General features: G+C 29.3%; 1 protein-coding gene across 5 annotated transcripts in view; it reads right to left on the bottom strand.

Moving 5' to 3' along the window:
* Positions 1-7249: 7249 nt before the first annotated feature.
* LOC130670857 (V-type proton ATPase 116 kDa subunit a1) overlaps positions 7250-23627 on the bottom strand; it is a 36276-nt gene continuing 19898 nt past the window's right edge. For 2 of the 5 annotated variants that reach the window (XM_057474443.1, XM_057474445.1), the window contains exons 2-14: positions 22835-22975; positions 20756-20935; positions 20486-20614; positions 20295-20416; positions 18304-18430; positions 17992-18168; positions 17696-17908; positions 16435-16648; positions 15924-16350; positions 14486-14613; positions 12351-12607; positions 10093-10505; positions 7250-7773 (exon numbers count right to left, since the gene is read on the bottom strand). In XM_057474443.1, the coding sequence (XP_057330426.1) occupies positions 7668-7773; positions 10093-10505; positions 12351-12607; positions 14486-14613; positions 15924-16350; positions 16435-16648; positions 17696-17908; positions 17992-18168; positions 18304-18430; positions 20295-20416; positions 20486-20614; positions 20756-20935; positions 22835-22951 (2610 nt within the window). In that variant the 5' untranslated portion in view covers positions 22952-22975 and the 3' untranslated portion in view covers positions 7250-7667. The remainder of the gene's footprint in view (positions 7774-10092; positions 10506-12350; positions 12608-14485; positions 14614-15923; positions 16351-16434; positions 16649-17695; positions 17909-17991; positions 18169-18303; positions 18431-20294; positions 20417-20485; positions 20615-20755; positions 20936-22834; positions 22976-23627) is intronic. The other 3 variants (XM_057474448.1, XM_057474447.1, XM_057474446.1) reach the window with 3 other exon arrangements.

Raw genomic sequence — 23627 nt, forward strand, 5'->3', positions numbered from 1 at the left:
CCATGGTAAATATACGGTAATAAAAGTAAAAAAAAAAATCTGTCTATCGGTTGACCCTGCGGGCCAGCCCCAAAACTTCCCGCTGTTTTTGAGCTCCTCGAGCTCGAAAACGTTGTTGTGGATACATTTTCGAGCTCTTCGAGCTCGAAAATACTTTAGTGTGCCATTGTTTTAAAAAAAAACCGATTTTAGCATTTCTTTCTCCCACGATATCTCAGGAATGAATTCACCGATTTTGATGGTTGCGGCGGCAATCGGCGTATTTTATTGAGTTCTAGAGCTGATAAAATTTTGAAATTGTTTGGTTCAGTTGTTTCGAAGATATTCGCAAAAAACTGTTTTTTACCATTTCTTTCTCCCGCGATAACTCTCGAACGAATGAACCGATTTTGATGATTGAGGCGGCAATCGACGTGTTTTATTGAGTTCTAGAGCTGATTAGATTTTGAAGTTGATCGTATGAGTCGTTTCTGAGAAATCAATAAAAAACTAAAATAAAAAAAAATTTTTAATTCTTATTCTTTGTATAACTTGTAAACTACATGACCGATTTACCCCAAAATCTAATCAAGACTAAGTTTTGGTGAGCTCTTTCGATCGCCACCAAGTACGTTCAAATCGGTTCATCCGTTCCAAAGATATCGTCGGACAAAAAAAAGTTCACACACACACACACACACACACACACACACACACACACACACACACACACACGGACGTCCACCCGGGAATAGTCAGAATAGTTTCCTAGGACCTCAAAACGTCGACATCTGATGAAAACTCGATTTTCGAAAATCGGACCGAAACCAATAACTTCCCTTTTTTGAAAATTTGCAATTTTCTTAGCGGGAAGTTAAAAATAAATAAGGAGAACATTCCTAATGAAAAATGGCGGCAGTGTGTGTTTGTTTACATGTAAGATTGCCGGTTTTCACCGTAATGATTTATTTTTAAAAAAATGAGAAGGCCTACGGTAGTGATTTTCGAAAGGAACCTTCTTTGCTTATTTCTGAAAATTTTGAAAAAAAAATTAAGTAGTTTCGTCAAGTCGTCCTCGAGATATCCGTACCACGCCGTTTTTTTGAACCACAGACTAATGGACGTCCACGATAAATTTTTTTTAATGAACTTTTTTTTATATTAATACATATTAGACAAATTAAAAAAAGTATCAGGATTATTTATTAGTGTTTCAGCTTTATATTGATGTGCTTTTCATAATGTGTAAGAGTAATAGAAAAAAAATATATGCACTTTAATGAGTGGAAATCGTGTGACCTTGACAGGTCGGTTATAAAGCACAACCTCTCCGCTTCGCTTCTGAGGCGTGCAAAAAAATTACAGTTTTTAGTGCAAAAACAGGGTCATCGTATAAAAAACCACACTGTAATTGGGAGTTAATTCGGAGTTATTGCGGATTTTATTTAAATCCGAATTCACTGCGTCACTTGGAGCTTTGAAGTTTTTTAAAAAAAAATCACTCGGAAATGAATAGGGACTTTGTCTTTTCAGTAGAGTGATTTTGGAGTTGTCTGGATTTTATTTAAATCCGAATTCACTCCGATTCGAAGTATGGATATTAAAATAAACTTCCTGTCGGAGTAAATTTCACTACGAAGAAATTAAATTAACAGGGGTTATCAGATATTTTCGGCTGAGTTTTTTTCGGAAACCAAATCTCTAAATACAAAATACAGACCGCACATTGATGCACTACTGTCTAATCTAGCGAAGTGCGCTTTAATTGATTCATAATATTCGTTTGTTTAAGAGAAAAACTCGGCCAAAGTTTCCATTTACTGCACAAGTGCAACAAAGATAGTACCGTTCGTAGACATGAGTGTAATAGAGAGAGAAGTACGAACCCCTGTTAAAATAATCCGCTCCGTATTAATTCCGAATTTAATTCATGTTCGATCTGCAAATTTTTTACGGTGCAAGTATTATAATTTGAAACTGTAATAATTAAGGTAGTTGTCCTGCTACAATATTGTCAAAAAGTTATGAGCCATATACGCGGTAAGAGTAGGTTAGGTGGTAGTTAAAACGAGACATTGCTTTTGTTTGATACTGTACCCATGAGAAGTTTACCTACACACTACTCATATATACGTATACACAAATACTATTGAACATTTTCTTAAATTAAAATTTGACAACGTCGCATATGCTCTGCCAGTTGCTGTATAGTGTACTGAGTATATGTTTAAATTTACCGCTCAAATAATACTATGTATACTCGCGTACAGCGTTGTCAGATTGTTTTTTTCCAATTCACCGACATGTATATTTTTTCATTTATTGTTGAACTTTGCGTTGCTATATCTCAACAATGAGATGGTGAATACTTTATTTTTTTTTTTCAATAAATTCAGGACAAATTCATTAATTTTCTGTTAGTTTTTCAAAAGTTTCTGACTGTCAGTTTTTTTATTAGAATCACGAACGCGACTTGAAACGCATACTCCTCATTGCTCGCAATGTTAATGATCCGAACTTTGATTATAAATATTTCAAATTAGAGATGGTCAATCGACTTGAAATTTTAATGGTAATTGTATCTTAATACCCTTAATAAGTATAAAAAATTTTATAACTTTCTGACACTATGCCCATCATCCGACAACTACCTCAAGACTACTATTAAAGATAGTAGTCAAAATTTTACAGTTTCTAATGTATTTTGAACTAATGATACTGTATGATAATTGTTACACAGAAAAAAAGAACTTCTTGAGCCAAGGAAATTATAAGGAAGACCGAAGTTATTTTGGAGCAAGAAGAAATTTTCTTAGCTCAAGAAAATTTAACTTCGTTCAAGAAATTTCAACTTCATTCAAGAAATTTTCAGTCTTCCTTAAGATTTTTTTGGTTCTAGAAAATTTACCCTTGACTCAAGATTTTTTGCTTTCTGTGTACGTCTTGTTATTTTAAAATTTTTAAAGTAGAGACAGCTGATATTTTAAATTGTAACTTTTCATTGAAATTTAATGAATTTGATTCATTGTTCATGAACTAATTTTTCACATAATTATAAAAATTACTTAATTACTTCGAAAGAAATGTTTTCTTGATGCAAGATAAGTTTTACATTAAGAATTTAAATGAAAAATTTCTGAAAATGGAAAAAAAATTCTTACCGTTAGAAATTTTTTTTCGCCGCAAATAATTTTTCGACGAGAATATATGTTATATATTTTTCCACACCGGAAAGTATATAATCAAGTTAATTCATGTTCCGTATTGACAGTTGATTCTGATAATAAGTTTAAGCAATTAACTTAAAGTTTAAAGGAAAATTACAAACTTTGTATTTAAATTAAAACTTTAAGTATAATTATGTGTGAAAATTTAATCAGCACGTGTAAAAATACGCATGCCTCAAGTGTTAAACGAATGTAAATCATATTTATCTTCAAAATTAGATCTACATGGCTCTAATAGGTTGTAAATTAACTGTCGTTACTTCTAAAAAGTTGTAGAAGAAAAGTGGTAATAATTAAATAATTACCTGAAATAATAAAACTCTTATTAATAATAATAACTAATTATTTTCTTTACTTAATTATTTATTTTTTGTAAAATATTTTAAAGCCAATCAAAGAATTCCAATAATTATATTTTATTTAATGATAAAATTCGCTAAGGCTTTGAACTAAAAAATTTCAATGCATAAATATATAAATGATTTGTTTATTTAAATATATATACAACACAGTTTAATTTGATACTCTGTTATCGATTATCGATATATTTGTTATACACATTTTTATTACTTATTAATTAGTATACGATGGCTTGTTTTAATTAAATTTATGAGGGTGATAAATAAATTTGAGGATTGGATTAATTTCCAATAGTATATATTTAATTGAAATATATATATATATATATATATATATATATATATATATATATATATATATATATATATATATATATATATATGTATATTTTATTTATCGATTAAATTTAAAAACCGATTTAACAATTTAGTTTTTAAGACTTTAATTATTTAAAAAAGATTAGATGTTTTTAATAGCGGTATCGTTTATATTTATTGTGTGATTATTTAATCTTCGACTAGGCTTATAACGTATAGTAATAAAGCTGTGATAGCGTTAAACGAAAAAGACCTCAAGGTTAAAGATTACATATTTTAAGTCTGATAAAGAATAAATTAACAGCGGGTGAATCTTTTCATTAGATATAACACCCTGTCTCTCTCTTATACTCTGGCCTTCATGGAAATGAAAATACGTCGCTGCAGGCGGTTGTAATTTGCACAGTTGTCGGTGAATTGCGTATGTCCCTCCTTTATGTATATATATATATTGGGCGAGAGGAGGGTTTAGCCTCTAGTGTAGTGCAACGACCGGTAATTTACAGTAATTGAATAACAGACGTACGAAACACATGATGCAAACACGCTGATATTACTTAATATTTAAAAAAAAAATATATAATTTTTTTTTTTGCATCGGTAAAAACTTTTTTTTATTTGTTTACTACAAATGTTTGTTTTTTTATAACAAATTTGCTTGCAAATCGATAAATATGATAGTGGCACCCATATATACCCGTATGAAAATAATATATATGGTCAAAATATATGGTCAAAATATATGATAAATATCAGAAAATATATGTGGCCAATTTAAGTATATTTTCTGATATATTTTTATTACATTAAAAAATATAATATTCATCATATACGAGTCCGTATATGATTAGAATATATAAAATATATATGTCAGTCATATACGAAAAATATATTCTGATCATATATAAACCCGTATGAAAATAACATATATGGTCAAAATATATGTAAAAATATATGATAAATATCAGAAACTATATGTGGCCAATTTAACTATATTTTCTGATATATTTTTATTATATTAAAAAATATAATATTCAACATATACGAGTCCGAATGTTTAGCATATATAAAATATATATGTCAATCATATACAAAAAATATATTTTTATCATATATGAAAATATAAATTCTTGTTATATACGAAAACTATATTTTTATCATACATAAAAATATATATTTCTATCATATACGAAAAATATATTCTGATCATATATAAAAACATATATTTATATTGTGTATGGAAAAAAAAAGTTTCTTATTCGTATGACCAACTCCAATTAAATTAGATCTAAATTTTAATATACTCTTTAAATTGCAGTTAAAATTTTCAAAATTAGTTAATTTGATGTGAATATATATACCCATATACATATACATACACCAATAAAATATATGCTTAAATATAACAAAGAAAATATATGGTGCCATATATAATATAAATTATATGCTACGATATATTTCATTTCATATAAAAATTTTATATTTTTTGAATATAAAACGATATATACCAATACAATATATTAGAAGGTAAATGTAAATGTATATTTAGCTTAATATAAAAAACATATAAGTTACATATATGGAATACATATATTTACTACTTTATATAATTTTATATTAAATCGGCTAAAATCTCTATATGATTTTTTATAATATACACTATAATATATCATATATTTTTTTGTTGCAAACATATATGATTTTATATATTTTAACCATATATTGTTTTTTTATACGAGTATTATAGTTGTCATTACTATAATATTATAGTTATTGTTACCATAGCTCAATGAGCTCGAAAACAGCGGGAAAATTATTCTTTTTAATTTTTATTTTCAAAGCGGCCTAAGGTTTAATAAAATAAAATATGTTTGGTAATTAAAAAAAAAAAATTTCTAAAATTGATGATCAAATGTTGTTAAATTTGACGCTTTTTACTTGTAACGCTAGTGTTGTGAAAATTTTTAAATGAATAAAATGACATTTTGATGTATGCCACTGTGAGATATGCAAAATAACTTGGGGGTAGTTAGTTTCAGTTCAGTTTCAGAGCCGAGTTTATCCTTATATAATACGAGTAACGGAGTGACGTTGTCGTCTTAAAGTTTTCTATTAAGGGTCGTAAACTCTGCAAATCCCATGATTGAATACAAAATCTTATTTCATAATAACATTCATTTTTTCTTAGAAATTTTATGATATAATACACGGTTACAAAATTTTATTTCAAATTTAAAGCAAGTTGCTTGAAGTTATTACGAAAGAGTTCAAATCATCACTCAAAAATATAAAATGTTAATATTTTTATGAAATTATATTATTATAATTTAAAACTTATTCCTATACTTTAGTTTTACATTAGATTTAATTTCTAAATCGTAAATCACACGAACTATAATATGACAATATACCCGTGTAAAAAAATTCGTTCCAAAAGGATTCCAAAAAAGTTCCGCATGTGTAACTTCTAAACATGAGACAGATTAGAACTTCGAATGGAACTTTTTCGGATTGTTAGTAATTTTGATAGTAAAAAAAAAGTTTTTATGAGCAAATTTAGAGTCAAGAAAGGACGTTTTTGGAATTTTTTTGGTATTTTATATAGACATTCCAAAAAAGTTTCAGAATCACCACTTTTGACTTTTTTATCGACTAAAAAAATGATTCCAAAACATTCCAAAATCACTACTTTTGCATCTTTTGTAGACTTAAGACGTTCCAGAAACTCGCCAAAATAGTTCAAAAATCACTACTTTTGAATTTTTTGTAGAACAAAAAATAGCGTCCATAAAAAATTCCAAAAAAGTTCCAAAATCGTCCGTTTTGACTGTAAATTTGCTCATAAAAACTTTATTTTTACCATCAAAATTACTAACGTTCCAAAAAAGTTCCATTCGAAGTTCTAATCTGTCTCATGTTTAAAAGTTCCACATACGGAACTTTTTTGGAATCTTTTTGGAACGCATGTTTCTTACACGGGATGGTGCTTCAATTGAATCACATTTCCATACCATTATAACTTTGATTTTTGTGTTAAATGTCTCACTGATCATAAGTCTTTTTACAACAATTTCAATAGTTGCTTATATAACGATCGACTTGCAAAGATTCACATACGTAATGTACAGATGTAAAACCTACGTGAAGAACTAAAATCGAGTGAGAGCTTATTAAAATCGCATTTTTCCATGAATTTTTTTCCTTACAACCCCTGAAAATTACTGATGAGCTTTGATTGTAAATGGAGTAATCTGGTAATGAATAGACAGCAAAATAAAATTTAACATTTTTCTATTTCCATCGACAATATAAATATACAGCATTGTTATTCCTTATAAAACTTTGTATTTGTATAAATTTTAAAAATTTGAATTTATTGACAAAAGTATATTATTTTTCTTTATTGTTTTGATTTAAATTTAACATTTTGAGCACGTATTATTTATTGAAACAAAAAGTAAACTATAAAAAAAGTTAAAAGAAAAAATTGATGCGTTGTGACGTTTTTCGTTATCTACACGTGACTTTTATCTCAACGTTTCATGTTGATTTAAATCCAAGCGAGAATCGTAAATTAAAATTTGTTTCATGCAATAAAAGTTGACTGAATGCAAATACAAAATAAAAATAAAATTTTAATTTTATCTTCAACTTTATGTTATTAATCTAACGCTGCACTACGTTTTATTTTTAAATAAATCAAATAAAATAATTTTTAATAATAATAAATCAAATATTTATTGTTTATTCTTACGATTATTGTCTTTATAATTGACGAATGTATCTAATCTTCATTTTCTTCCGCTGTTGCTGTATCTATTATACTCTTGAAACAAAATGGTTGGAACAAATGTCCATGGCCTTCATAAAATTTGCTCATAAATTCGACCCTGAATCATACAATAATTTCATCGATTATAAAAATTATAACAATAAAAAATAAAAGGAAAATTCGAATTTAGAGTTTCAAACGTCTGTTTAATCAGTCGAAACGAATTAATTTCAGTTCAATAGGAATTAGGTGGTTTATATGTAGGGGAGGGTGGGGCAGAGCGGCCCCCCTGAAATTTTGACCAAAAAAAAAATTTTTTTTTTTCGACTAATTACTATAAATCCGATATGTTTGCGCATTTTTACCCCTACGCATGACATTTGGGGCAAAATGGACAAGCCCAAAATTTTGAAAAAGTGATTTTTTCATATTTTTATCGTCAAATTAAAAAAAAATTATTATAATTCCACATTTCTAGCCCTACGCATAACACCTGGGGCAAAATGGACCAGCCGAAACTTCCGAAAAAATTATTTTTTCATATTTTTCGGCCGTTTCTCTATGTAAGAGGCAAATTTGGTCACTAAAAATTTATAAAAATTAAATTTTTTTTTTTAGTTGATAAATTTTTGAAATAAAGTAAAATTATAGAATTGATTTTTTTTTTTATTAAATAACAATTAGTAATTATGGTAATCGAGAGTGAACGATTTTTTACGCTTTAAAAAATTTTTTTCGAGTAATTTAAAACCAAAAATAGTTGTCAAGAGAAAGAAATACATTCTTAATGATGAAAACAATTTAAAAAAAAAAAAAACGAAAAAAAAAAATTTTTTTTATCACTTTTTGAAGGGGAGCCGCTCTGCCCCACAAAAAAAAAAAATTTTTTCAGAATTTTGGCAAAATGTCTATAAATTTGTTCGAAATAGGACAAAAGTAAAGTAATCGTATGGTTGAAAGCCACAAAAAATAATAATTGGCTTAGGGGGACCGCTCTGCCCCACCCTCCCCTATATATTAGGGTGTTTCAAAAAAATTAAATTTTTTTTGGTATTCAAAAATTGAAAGTATACCTGAAAATAAAAATTTTGGTACCATTCCGAGCTCTTAATAATGATATTAAGGTTTGCCTCAATCCATTTTTCTATTTTCCATTTAAATAACACGGGGAAAAAAATTTTTTTTTTTAGAATTTTCCAGCTCATAAACCAATCAACGGATTTTTATGCACAACAAATGTTTCTGTAGGAAATTGAACGCTCTACAAAAAAATTCTCTTATCATTTTTTGATAAATCCCACTGTTCAAAAGTTATTAAAGTTTCAAGTCAAATTTATAGTAAATTTTGAGTTTTTTTATTTTTCCGGCGAAACTATAAGTCTTATCAAAAAATATCATTGGAACTTTTTTGTAGACAATTTTATTCTTTACAAATTATTAAGAATAAAGTTTTTCGAAATTCTGCGTTGTTTTCAAGTTATATCCATTTCAATGTCAAGCTTGTAAAAAAATATAATTTCTGATTAATTTTAAGAGCTTGACATTGAAATGAAAATAAATTGAAAACAATGCGGAATTTCGAAAAATTTTATTAGGAATAATTTGTAAGGAATAAAATTACCTACAAAAAAGTTTAATGACATTTTGTAATAAGACCGATAGTTTCGCCGGAAAAGTGAAAAGATTTCAAAATTTACTATAAATTTGACTTGAAACTTAAATAACTTTTGAACAGTGGGATTTATCAAAAAATGACAAGAGACTTTTTTTGTAGGGCGTTCAATTTCCTACACAAAGTTTCATTGCGCATAAAAATCCGTTGAGTGGTCTGTAAGCTAGAAAATTCTAAAAAAAAAAAAATTTTTTTCCTATGTTATTTAAATGGAAAATAGAAAAATGGATTGAGGCAAACCTTAATATTATTATTAACAGCTCGGATTGACACCAAAATTTTTATTTTCATACTTTCAATTTTTGAATACCAAAAAAAAATTTGTTTTTTCTGAAACACCCTAATATATATAAAGAAGCTATTAAAAAATAAATTTTCATTCAACTTCTATACATTTTATATAAAAACTAAGTACACCGAATTTGTAACAAATCGATACTGATAGCTGATACCGCTGACGGTCATGAAACGTCCGTTTATATGAGCGCTTGTGATTTTGTTATTCGATGCTCAGGTCTATATACAATTTAATACATATATTTTCGAGCCATTGTATTTTACGAGAGTTAAAAAAAGGGATTGTGAATTTTGTGATGCAATGTAATTCTTTTATAACACCAGTTAGATAATATTTCTGATAAATTAAACCATCGCTTGAAAAGACTTACAGATACTTCTTTTTACATTAATATTTAAAAATTATTTGAAATGTTACTTTTTAATATTGAAAACAGAAAAAGAAAAGAACAATTGATTCAAACTTACCAATGAAGTCGAAGTGTATGAAGAAACGCAGAAAGTCCTTCCATCATAACAAGAATAGCGACGGTAAAGAACGACCACATTCCGAATGCAACGAAAATAGTAACACTACCAAGATAATCTGTATCTGGTGCAAATTTCATTCCTTGCGAGAGTACTTGTACCCATAATACTTCGGAAAGCTGACCGTGAGCTAACGACAAAGCCCATAGTCGTAAATAAGATGCAGTATGTGATACTGTTGAAAGGATATATTCAATAGTATGTATAGCTTGGTGGATCATCACTTCACCAAAAGTATCCTCTTCGTGATCATCGTTACCACCGTGATTGTGATTTACATTATTTGATGCTTCACCATTAGATGGAAAGTTGTTACTTTGAAGCTCAATATCTTGTGAGGCAACTGCCATATTCTGAAAAAGTATATTATTCAATACATACACGGTGATCCTAATACTTTCTTCCTTGGTGTCTAATATACTAGGGGAGGGTGGGGCAGAGCGGCCCCCCTGAAATTTTGACCAAAAAAAAATTTTTTTTTTTTCGACTAATTACTATAAATCCGATATGTTTGCGCATTTTTACCCCTACGCATGACATTTGGGGCAAAATGGACAAGCCCAAAATTTCGAAAAAGTGATTTTTTCATATTTTTATCGTCAAATTAAAAAAAAATTATTATAATTCCACATTTCTAGCCCTACGCATAACACCTGGGGCAAAATGGACCAGCCAAAACTTCCGAAAAAATTATTTTTTCATATTTTTCGGCCGTTTCTCTATGTAAGAGGCAAATTTGGTCACTAAAAATTTATAAAAATTAAATTTTTTTTTTAGTTGATAAATTTTTGAAATAAAGTAAAATTATAGAATTGATTTTTTTTTTTATTAAATAACAATTAGTAATTAAGGTAATCGAGAGTGAACGATTTTTTACGCTTTAAAAAATTTTTTTCGAGTAATTTAAAACCAAAAATAGTTGTCAAGAGGAAGAAATACATTCTTAATGATGAAAACAATTTAAAAAAAAAAAAAACGAAAAAAAAAATGTTTTTTATCACTTTTTGAAGGGGGGCCGCTCTGCCCCACAAAAAAAAAAAAAAAAATTTTTCAGAATTTTGGCAAAATGTCCATAAATTTGTTCGAAATAGGACATAAGTAAAGTGATCTTATGGTTGAAAGCCACAAAAAATAATAATTGGCTTAGGGGGGCCGCTCTGCCCCACCCTCCCCTACGTTTTACATATTAGTCAATGTCAAAGGTATTGAAATGAAAACCCACGTAGTACATAGTTGTTTATAACTGCTCAACAAAACCATAGTAATGATCATAAGAATTTTGTATTTAACTATTAATAATTAATTGTTAAGTTAATCATTGATTGATGAAATCTTTCTCAACCAATCTATCCGCTGCGTATTAAACTTTTATATAATTTTTGAGCCCTGAAGAAGTTAACAAAGTTGACGGAACGTTGGCGAATGAAATAAAAAGTTTTACATCATAATTTTTGTCCATCTTTTCCTTTGAACTAACCAATAGTACTCAAACTTATTTTCTTTATTATTAAGGTAGTTGTCCTGCTACGATATTGTCAAAAAGTTATGAGCCATATACGCGGTAAGAGTAGGTTAGGTGGTAGTTAAAACGAGACATTGCTTTTGTTTGATACTGTACCCGTGAGAAGTTTACCTACACACTACTCATATATACGTATACACAAATACTATTGAACATTTTCTTAAATTAAAATTTGACAACGTCGCATATGCTCTGCCAGTTGCTGTATAGTGTACTGAGTATATGTTTAAATTTACCGCTCAAATAATACTATGTATACTCGCGTACAGCGTTGCCAGATTGTTTTTTTCCAATTCACCGACATGTATATTTTTTCATTTATTGTTGAACTTTGCGTTGCTATATCTCAACAATGAGATGGTGAATACTTTATTTTTTTTTTTAAATAAATTCAGGACAAATTCATTAATTTTCTGTTAGTTTTTCAAAAGTTTCTGACTGTTAGTTTTTTTATTAGAATCACGAATGTGACTTGAAACGCATACTCCTCATTGCTCTCAATGTTAATGATCTGAACTTTGATTATAAATATTTCAAATTAGAGATGGTCAATCGACTTGAAATTTTAATGGTAATAGTATCTTAATACCCTTAATAAGTATAAAAAATTTTATAACTTTCTGACACTATGCCCATCACCCGACAACTACCTCAAAATAATAATTCTTTTTTTTACCTTATTTTTTTTTGATGATTTATTCGTAGCTAACCAATACAATGGTTTACCGAACAAGAGTACTGGGGCACAGAGAAGTGCTCCATATTTAAATACATCTTGAACGATGGCTTGATTTGGATACATCCATTCTGGGCATGGTTTTATCAAGGTTCCATTGACAGCGTCTGAAGGCTCGGATTTCCCTTGACCACCTAACATCATGTTGATGAATATGATTAAAACTGATGGAGCGCAACGAGGCTCCCAATCAGTACCTAAAAATAATTATCAATTATATTATTACAAAATAATTATTGTTTATTGTAATTTGTAATCCCTGTTTAAAAATATTGATTGAAAAGAATTAAAAGTGATGAGATTCGAATTTTTTTCAATAATTTCAATTGATTTCAATTTTTTTGTTTGTATATATAGATATACAGTTTGCATGGAGCGACCGCTTCTCAATTGTTTTCAATCAATATTTTTAATCAGGGATGAACTTCCTTTTAACTTTTGAGTACTAAAATTGAAATTTATTTTGGATTTATTTGCCTGCAAAAAAATCTTATTTGGCTCAAATAAATTGATCTCTCAGTGTATACATATATATATAATGTAACAAACAGCATTCTATATACTTCTGACCGATTTTTGTAAGATTCCTGGAATACGCAAATTGGCTTGAATACAGAAAATTGTTCTTTATTGCCTAACTAAATTGAATTACATTTTATTACATTAATGAAGCTCCACAAGAGACATTTCATCACAATGTCCTACAAGCATTTAATTATTTTTGTGTGTACAATACTTATAATATAAGACTAACTAGCCGCTAGACTATTGTATGTCTGATTCTATATAGATTAGACCTTGATACTGTGCCACATACTAATATGGACAATTATCTCTGCTCTAGTTTTACGCCTTTATTTGCCCTTTCTCTCATATAAATCATCTTATATAAAACCCTGAATTATAAAGATAGTAATTAAATAAATTGGGCTCATCTAAGTTTTCAATATAGTCGATTAGACTTATGCCCATCAGCCATAACTGCAGTTACAGCTTCAATGTAAATCATAATCGAGAGTGTTGTAATTTGTCCGGATACAACGCGATTATTTGTTTTACTATATTATATCATTAAATTAGTACAGTAAAATCGTATTATAAGCAATCGGGCTATCAGCGATTTCTCCTAAATTTCCTTCTGGACATCTTAAAACGGAACTTCTATTCTATTAAGTTCACTCAAGTTTCATTCTTCGCTCCTTTTATGAGTTTTTATTATCCGGACTAAAATCAGACTTTTTCGGTGTATTTTCTTTTTGCTTGTTTTTGATCGTCTGTACCCTAACGGACCTAAATTACGGTAAGATTACCGTAGACTACGGTAAACCTACCGTAAATTACGGTAAACCTACCGTAAATGACGGTAATCCACCGTAAAATACCGATCTACCGTAAATTAGGGTGAGTTTACCGCAATTTACGGCGAGTTTACCGTAAAATACGGTGGGTTTTGCATAATCTACGGTGATTTTACCGTAATTCTGTAATCCGCCCAAAATTTCACGGTAGATTTACCGTATTTTACGGTAAAATTGCGGTAATTTATGGTAAAATGCCGTAGTTTACGGTAAACCTACCATAATTTACCCATATCGTGAATTACCGTAGCTTATCATAAATTACGGTAAATCCGCCCGAATTTTTACGGTAATTTACCTATACTACGGTAGATTTACGGTTATTTACGGTAAAACACCGTAAATTTACGGTAAATCAGGTCTGCTAGGGTAGATAAAAGACAGACAGAATTTCAAAGATAGACCAACTAGTTTAAAAACAAACCAATTAGTCCGAATACAGTCTAGTTAGACTAAAATTAGATTAAATTTTTCGACCCGAGTGGTTGTCCTGTTTTATCATATGATTCATCTCGGCTTCGCCTAGGCCAACAATCACATGTGATCTGAGACATTTCTTACTTTACTGCCCTAGGTGTGTAATATACTAATACTGGGAACTAAACCAATATTCGTTAATCGCAATGACTAACTTAGTCCACTTGTTATTACGTAATATACTATTCTAAGACTTTAAATATTGTATAAAAAAAAAAAGTTAACTAAAATTTATGTTACCTCTTGCTGACGCACTGTATAAAATCCATTTTATCACCATCAGTGCTGCCAAATACGCAAAAAGAAGAATAAGGAATAATAGCTGGGGCAGAAACTCCAAAACAAGACTTGAATATTTTTTAAAATGTCTAAAAAAAAAAAATATTAGTTTATCTATCGAGTGCGGTCGTGTTTAAGACGCGAGGTGTGAAGATTGTTTACCAACACACGAGCGTCTTAGACTCGATTGTTCTAGATAAATACATTAGTTTTTGTGACAGATATTTGAAATGTACTACATTTAGTGCCTATTAATGGCAGGTTATAATCCACATTTATTTATTTGGCAAGATTGTTCTGAGTATTTGTTGAAAATAAGAGAGAAGTCGGTATAGTCCTTTGACTGCTATTCTTATGCAGGGTCCGTTTGGCTAAAAATTGCGCGCGCATCCACAGCCGAACGGACCTGACAAAAAGTTTGTATTTTATAAGTCGCTATTCGTTATGAGTGTGACTGCAGCGCCAGACAAAATATGAACTACGGGAGGCTGTCAGAGTATGTTTTTATACGTATGTTAATAGCAAGAAACATCAAAATAAATAAATATTATAAATAATAGTAAAAAAAAAAAGTTATGAAAAATATGTGACAGTTTTATAGTAATTGCAGTTTTGTTTTTTAGCTAAACGAATTAACAACAAATAAGTATAATGACAAAAAATAAAAAAGAATGCAGTAAACATTTAGGTTAAGTTGTTTGAAATTCATATCAAAGTCAAAAAATGATACTAAGGAAAAATTAATAGTAATAATAGCCTTCCGTAACGCCGAAAGTAACCACTGCGAACGCTTCAGTCGATTTAATTTCCCCTACCATGGCTTCACTCAGAGCGAAAATCTTAATAAATAATAGAGATAGACGAGAGATGATTCAGGCATTATTTGTGTATTTTGATGCAAAAAAGCTAATTTTGTCATTGTTTAAGAGCTATCAATTATAATTTTCTTGTAATTTAAGTTTAAACAATGAAATTGTTTATAACAAAAAACTGTACCACTGTAGAACTTTTTAATTATCAAAATTGGTTTTCTCGCGCCAAATTACTTTAATACTCGTTGAAAAATTTTATCGACCTTATTTTGCATACAGCTATAAGAATAGCGGCGAAAATACTAGTAAGTGTATTAATTAATGTGATGATAAATTTTGACACAAGATGGCTCGTTGAGTTACTTCGATATTTTTTGGTCGTTTGCTATCGCACATGTAACCAAAAAATATTTTTTGATCCGTTAATGACGTCACTACTAGAACAATTAGGTATCTTTTTTACCAGCTGTATTCTTATATAATATTTTAAGCTGCCGGCTATAGGCGCTAAATGTCGTAGATTTAAAGTGTCTGTCACAAAAAATATTATTGTTTACTTAAAAAATAATAAATAAAATAAAACTTACACAATATTAATAACGCTGACACAAACACCAAAAATCATATGAACAACACCGAAAATAATAGATAATTTCATTTTATAAGAATTTAGAAAAATAATTTTATTTTCAGCGAGTGCCCATACTGGATCCAATCCCATTGGATAAGGAATTTGTTTATATCCCGCTTCTGTTGCTGGATCGGGTTGAAGATGTTTATTTTCCATTAGTTGTTTACCAGTAAATTCAACATTCCAACTAGATCCAAATATATTCATAGATTTTGAAAATATATCGTTGTAAATAAAACCAGTATAAATTGAAAACATTCCCATTAAAAGAATTATATAACGACCAGCAAAAAATATATTCCATATTTCATTGTCGGTTTTTTTAGCCGATAATTTTTTTTCCCAAATCACCATCCATGCACCGAAAAGAGTTAATATTAAACCTAAATATAATCACATTATTAAATTATAAAGTAATTTAATTTTGATTAATTGGTTTTTGTATTGAAGTTTTTTTGATATCTTACCATGGCCGGCATCACCGAACATAATACTAAATAAAAATGGAAATGTAACGATTGTATAAAGTGCCGGATTAGCTTCTCTATAAGAGGCCACACCATACGAATCAATTAAATTTTGAAATCCTTTTGTGAATTTGTTTGATCTATTGAAAGTTGGTGGATCTTCATCCGTGTGAATTACATTTAAAAATGACGGTATTGAGCTCCCGCATAATCGCTAAAAAATTAATTTGTTAAATTTATTTAAAATTAATAACCCTCGTTAAAAACTCCTATTTAAATCTGTTCTAATTTCGAGTGAGTCTGATAGACTATTAACCAATCGAATTCTGGTGGGATGCAATAGACTCCGATTGAAATCGATCTAATTTCGATTGAAACCGGTGAATTCTAATTGAAACCGATCGAATTTAGATGGAATCCACTGGAGTCCAATTGAAACCATAAAATTTCAAGTGAATACGATTGAAACCGATCGAATATCGATGGAATCCGGTGGACTCCAATTAAAGCCAATCGATTTTCAACGGAATTCATTGGAGTTCTATTGAAACCGATCTAATTTCATTTGAATCCGATGAACTCCGATTGAAATCGATCGAATGTCGATGGAATCCAATAGCCTCTGATTAAAATCGATTGAATCTGATGGATTCCAATTGAAACCGATCGAATTTTGATGGAATCCACTGGAGTCCAATTGGGCCATCAAATTTCAAGTGAATCCGATTGGAATCGATCTAATTTCGATTGAACTCAGTGGATTCTAATTGAAACCGATCGAATTTCGGTGGAATCCACTGGAGTTCAATTGAAACCATAAAATTTCAAGTGAATCCGATGAACTCCGATTGAAATCGATCGAATGTCGAAGGAATCCAATAGCCTCCGATTAAAATCGATTGAATCTGATGGATTCCAATTGAAACCAATCGAATTTCGATGGAATCCACTGGAATCTAATTGAAACCATCAAATTTCAAGTGAATCCGATTGAAATCGATCGAATATCAATGGAATCCAGTGGACTCCAATAAAAGCCAATCGATTTCCAACTGAATTCATTGGAGTTCAATTGAAACCATCAAATTTCAAGTGAATCCAATGAACTCCGATTGAAATCGATCGAATGTCGATGGAATCCAATAGCCTCCGATTAAAATCGACTAAATTCGACGGATTCCGATTGAAACCAATCGAATTTCAATTGAATCCGATCAACTCCGATTGAAACCGATTATATTTCTACCATAATAAAACTTACCGATCCTTCAGTAAGGCAGTTTTGAACCATCGTAAGATCAGCCATTGGCACCCAACACTCACCAATTAAACACTTCTTAGTAACATCCATATTAAATAAATTCATAGTATGATAAATCGCCTTCATCTTACGAACCATGATACTCCAATTAGGTATCTCTTTTGCGACATTATGTAGTACCCGTTGTCGATGATCATGGGTTTGATTAAGGACCTGTATAAGTGTAATTCCAAAGCTATTAATGCGCCATAATTACATGTTTGAATGGATTATTATTCAATAAATATATTACTTACTAAATTAAGATCTTCTAAGCGAGTACGAACACCTTTCAGCATTTCCAATCTTTCGGCATTGCTGTTAGGACAGGAATATAATGAAGCATGAAATCCAGCGCATACTTTTTTAATACGACTTTTCAATTGTTCACCTTGGAAAAATGCTACGAATACGGTTTTATAAATTTCGTTTCCCTGAAGCATAATAGTTTATTGTTATTATTATATAATTAAGTTATGTAATGAACATATTGTGCATGATCAGGTAACATTGAATATGAAGATCATAACTTTTGATGCTTCTATTGAAACATAAAAAAAAATTCTCACCGTGTTAGGATCCTCGAGAGGCTTTTCCAATTCCGATTGCCGAAGAAAGACATTGCCGCGGGAAATTCTCCAGAGCATACGTTCAAATGCCGGTACACGTTCCCGATTCACTACTCCGGCAACAAATCTAAAATTTAAATACAATAATAAATTGATTAACAATTTTTAAAGTAAGGAAATAAATAACTTATGTACTGTCTATTAGCAGACTGTCGATAATTAGGACTTTTACTAAATATATTTATTAGGATGGTCGTTAAAAATTAAATTCTCTCAGGCGCCTGGTGAAAAGCTTCTTTTTAGTGAAAAAATACATGGGAAATTTGGTTTTTTTTTTTTTTTTAAAAAAAAGAACACGTGCCTTAGGACGATCAAAGTTCATTTTTCGATACAATCGCGGTTTTTTTTAAATATCTCATGAAATATGCAGATTAAGTGAAAAAATCATGGGAACAATTTTGTAGGAAATTAAATTCTTGACAAAAAAGGTCATGTTCATTTTTTTTCTAAAATGTGTATTTATGAAGATATTTTGAAAAAACTTTTTTTGATCTTATCAATTGAGCATTTTAAGTCTTACGAATGTTAAAAATAACGTTTTTTCTTACACAGAAAAAAAGGATTTCTTGGCACAAGAATTTTTTTACTCGCCCCAAGAAAGTTTTTGCATAATGAATTAAAAACAGAAATTTTCTTACGGCGAGAATGAATTTTCTCCGAGCAAAAAAAAACTTTTTGAGTCAATAAATTTTTTCTCGTCCCAAGAAAATTTTTGTGTTCAATTTATAATACAAACAAATTCTTGCGCCCCGAAATTCTTTTTTTCTGTGTAAATATAGACAACTACGTAACTCGTAACATATCAATCATTAATGCTTGTTATAGTTTCTATATACTTAGAAAAATGTTATTTTCAAAATTTGTAATCTTTAAAACGCTCAATTCAGATCTAAAAAGTTTTCTAAAAATATCTTTATAAATACACATTTTATATAAAAAACGAATAAGATCTTTTTTGTCAAAAATTTGATTTCCTACAAAATTGTTCCCATAATTTTTTCCTTTAATCTGCATATTTCATGAGATATTTAAAAAAAACCGCGATTGTATCGAAAAATGAACTTTGATCGTCCTGCGGCACGTGTTCTTTTTACTTAAAAAGAAAAAACCAAATTCCCCACGTGTTTTTTCACTAAAAAGAAGCTTTTTATGGGGCGTCTGAGAAAATTTAATTTTTAACGACCACTCTAATATTTATGTAAGTATTATATTTATGTTATAAACATAAATATTCATATATAATATCTAAAGTCATTTAATTGAAAAGTAATAAAATTGAAAAATTTCGATAAAAAATAATATTATTTGATTAAACGACTTTTACTTTTTTGAAATGTCCATTTCTTACTCAAAGGTAGGGGAGGAGGGGTAATTCAAATCTTACAATATCTTACAGTAGAGGGGAGGGCTAAAGTAGCTTCAAAAACGCCATATATAATTTATGAATGGCTCCTTACGAAATAATAATTTATTTTTTATAAATCTACCATTCGAAAACGATTAGTGAGAAAAATCTAGAATATGACATGCAAGCTTTCAATAAGAACTGAAAGATAAACACAAACAGGTAACTAAAGGAATACTTTGCTTCAAGGGTTGTTGAGTAAACAGAAATATGCTCGCGTGTAAATATTGAAAAATGTTGTAACAATGATGTTTTATTATATTTTTAAATATTTTATTGAAAATGTATGTAAATAATTCAAAAAATTCCTAAAATATTTACATACTGTTCAACATATTAAAATATGTAAATTGTGACCTATTTTTCATTATATTCATTTTATAAAATAAAATTGTCTGCTAAATATAAAAAAAAACATCCATGGGTAATAATTTTTATTATTTGATCCCGAGGAATGATGATAATATCTAACTACACACGGACGAATTATTTTGCTGCTTTCGCGCTTGAGGTGTGCAATACTTACTCAAGTCGTCCGCGGCCCGTGGTAGTTGGATACTGCTGCTCTTCACTGATCAAAGCTCGTGTAATTGAGTCATTAGCCTCCTCCTGCTGATCGAGAAACAAAAAAGAGCCTTGATTCTTCGACTAAACGGTAATATCAATTACACTACGTGTTAAATCGTAACGACAACGCCTGTCGAATTACTTAGGTACCTCGGTGAAGAATACTTGAGTTTTCTCGAGAACATGTTGTAATTCCGATAGCTCCAAATAGTTACTCTTCAAATTTACTGCATTGTGAGTTAACTCTAGTATATCATGTTCCGTCTTCTCAATGTGCGCCTGAAATATATTTTTTGTTTTTTATAATTAAAATTATCTATTTAATTGAGTATCAAATAATTATTGTTACTGTTTTTGAATAAAACTATATATTATTTTAATTATTTATGTTTTAATATATTGCCATAATAAAAATAAGACCTCAAGATCAATAACTTCACGTGGAATTGGTGCTCGAGGTAAATCACCAAAGATTTCAGTAACTGGTACAGCTTCTTTTTTTACTTCTGATTCGATGTAACGAAGCTTTCGTTCCATTTCGTCACAACGTCGAACCTCATTTACAAATTTACGTTGAAAATAATTTACACTGCTATTCAACTGTAAATGAATATATAATAATAAATCAAATTTAACTATATATTTATAATTTATTAACTTATAATTTACAATGTGTCAGTATACGTCATTAGGACAACTTATTATAAATTATGTTTATTTATGGAACTGTCATTTGATATTTTTTATTTTTAAAGTTAATATTTGACTTTTCGACGAATTAATGAAAAACAAATATAACAATTTATCAAAAGTAAATATCATCAGTTTTATCAATTTATATCGTAAAAATAACAATTTTTATTGTTTTTTTATAAAAATTCTTGAGATATATTTCTTTTGCGACCATGAATTATTTTTTTACATAATTTTTTTTAAAATAATAGTTAAAATTTTAATACTATCGTTATGGTAATTTTTAGGTCTGAAGCATTTCTACACTAAATTTTTCAGTTTTTCAAAAATCTGCAGACGTTTGCACGATAATTACTTTATGAGAGAAAAAAATGCATAGTAATCTGAATGACGATGACTTAGGTCATATGGAAAGATAGTTCGCTGAACTATTTTTAATAGTTAATGGTACTACGTGTTAGTGCTCGATACTACTACAAAATAGTAACATCGACTATGCTTTTATTTTTTTTATTTTTACACGGAGAGAAATTTATGGTAACAATTACAATATATTATGGGAATGGGAAACATAACGCATAGTAACCGGTTTTTTTGAAATGTCGATTATAGGAACGACACCCATATATATTATAGTATTCATTACTATAATATTATAGTAATCGTTATCATAATATTATAGTAACCATTACCATAGGGGAGGAGGGGATAAAGTGGGCCCCCGGAAGCAAAGTAGGCCCTTCAAAATTTTCTATACGCCAATAAATTCGGACGGATAATAAGCTTATCGAAATTTTTTATATAATGCGGGCTAAAATAGTCCACCAAAACTGTTCATTAAGAACCGTTTTCAGATAATTTTGTCCAAGCTTTTCTCTGAGATAAAAACCCTAAACGCTAAATAAAGACACAGACCCGATGCTTTACTCTATGAACTAGCGAAGTGCACTTCAATTTTTTGACAACTTCCATTTGTTTACGAGAAAAGCTTGGACAAAGTTTCCATTTACTGTACAAGTGCAACAAAGATAGTACCGTTTATCCACTTGAGTGCGAATAGAGAAACAAATGAAAACGCGCCTTAAATATAATTTATTAAGAAAGTAAAAGATAATAAAATTACGTTTTAAAGTAATATCGCAGCAGACTATTAAAATGACTTCTATATTATTAAAATACGATTGTTTTATAGTTATTTGCAAGTATCACACGTGTAAAGAATAAAAAATATCAAATCCGAAATTTTTTGCAAGGCCCACTTTGCCCCTAATTTTTGATTTTTCAATTTTAATGGACGCAGCGTAATGGAGTGAAAATAAGTATCGAGGGTCTAAAGAGAAGTAAACGCGTAAAAAAAATTAATGATATTATAATTATTTTCCTTAAGGGGCCCACTCTGCCCCCCTTCCCCCTACATTATGGGATTGATTACCATAATATTATGGGAATAGTTACCATAGCAAATAGGGTTTATTCCCATATGCACTTAGAAACTGTCACAATATGGTTATAGGATTGGTTCCTATTTGCTTATGGGAACTGTTACCATAATGATGGGAATTATTCCCATACTTATGGGAACTTTTACCAGAAAGTATGGGCCTATATCCCATAATTCCAAGTAATCATTACCATAACGGTATGGGATGATATTTCATAAACGTACTAGGAACAGTTACCATAAATTTCTCTCCGTGTATATAGTTTATCTCCAGTAAAATTTGTATTTCTGACTCGAACTCAGTATTTTTTAAATTTAAAATAACAAGCATCAATTCATAAGACAATTATTAATCATTCACTTACGTCGCGAAATTGAACAGTTCCGGTCTCTCCGAGTTCCGAGACGGAAAGATAGGCTGCCTCCGGCTGAATGAACAGCTGGCATAAGGCCATCTCCTCACTTCTAAACATGCTACCCATGTTTGATGCAAGTTATGTCGTTCCCTGTAACAACAATAACCTTAAATCAATTTTTATATTATTTTCTCTGACATAGAATAAAAAAACAATTATAACTCGCAACATAAATTAACAAGTCGTCAAAGATTATCACACCAATAAAGTTATCAAAGATTACGTCATTGATATCAAAATGGTGCAATGTAGAAACCTTTTTTTTATCAACGACAAATATTAAAAATCCAAAACATTTTCTTGTTAAAAAAAAAGTAAATTTTGACTTACAATAGATTTGAACTAATATTCTCTTTCTTTTCATACATTCAATAATAAATTTATCGTCTATATGCAATAGAAGTTATATATTATGCCATCATATTATCATAAAAGAGAAGTCAAGAGATTTAACTCGTGACATTGTACGTTTAATATGTCATATAGTCACATGACAAAGTACTTTAAGTTTCAATGGCATTAAATTTATAATAATTTTATCTTGTTAAGTATATATATATATATATATATATATATATATATATATATATATATATATATATATATATATATATATTTATATTTATATATAGGCCATCTAAGAATTTTTAAATTATCACATGTATATCGCGTTACAGATGCCATAAGGGCGTATAAAATTTTTTTTTTTTTGAAATTGACGTAATTATGTTCGATAAGTATC

The sequence above is a fragment of the Microplitis mediator genome, chromosome 7 (assembly GCF_029852145.1).
Source record: "Microplitis mediator isolate UGA2020A chromosome 7, iyMicMedi2.1, whole genome shotgun sequence".
NCBI classification, from domain to species: domain Eukaryota; kingdom Metazoa; phylum Arthropoda; class Insecta; order Hymenoptera; family Braconidae; genus Microplitis; species Microplitis mediator.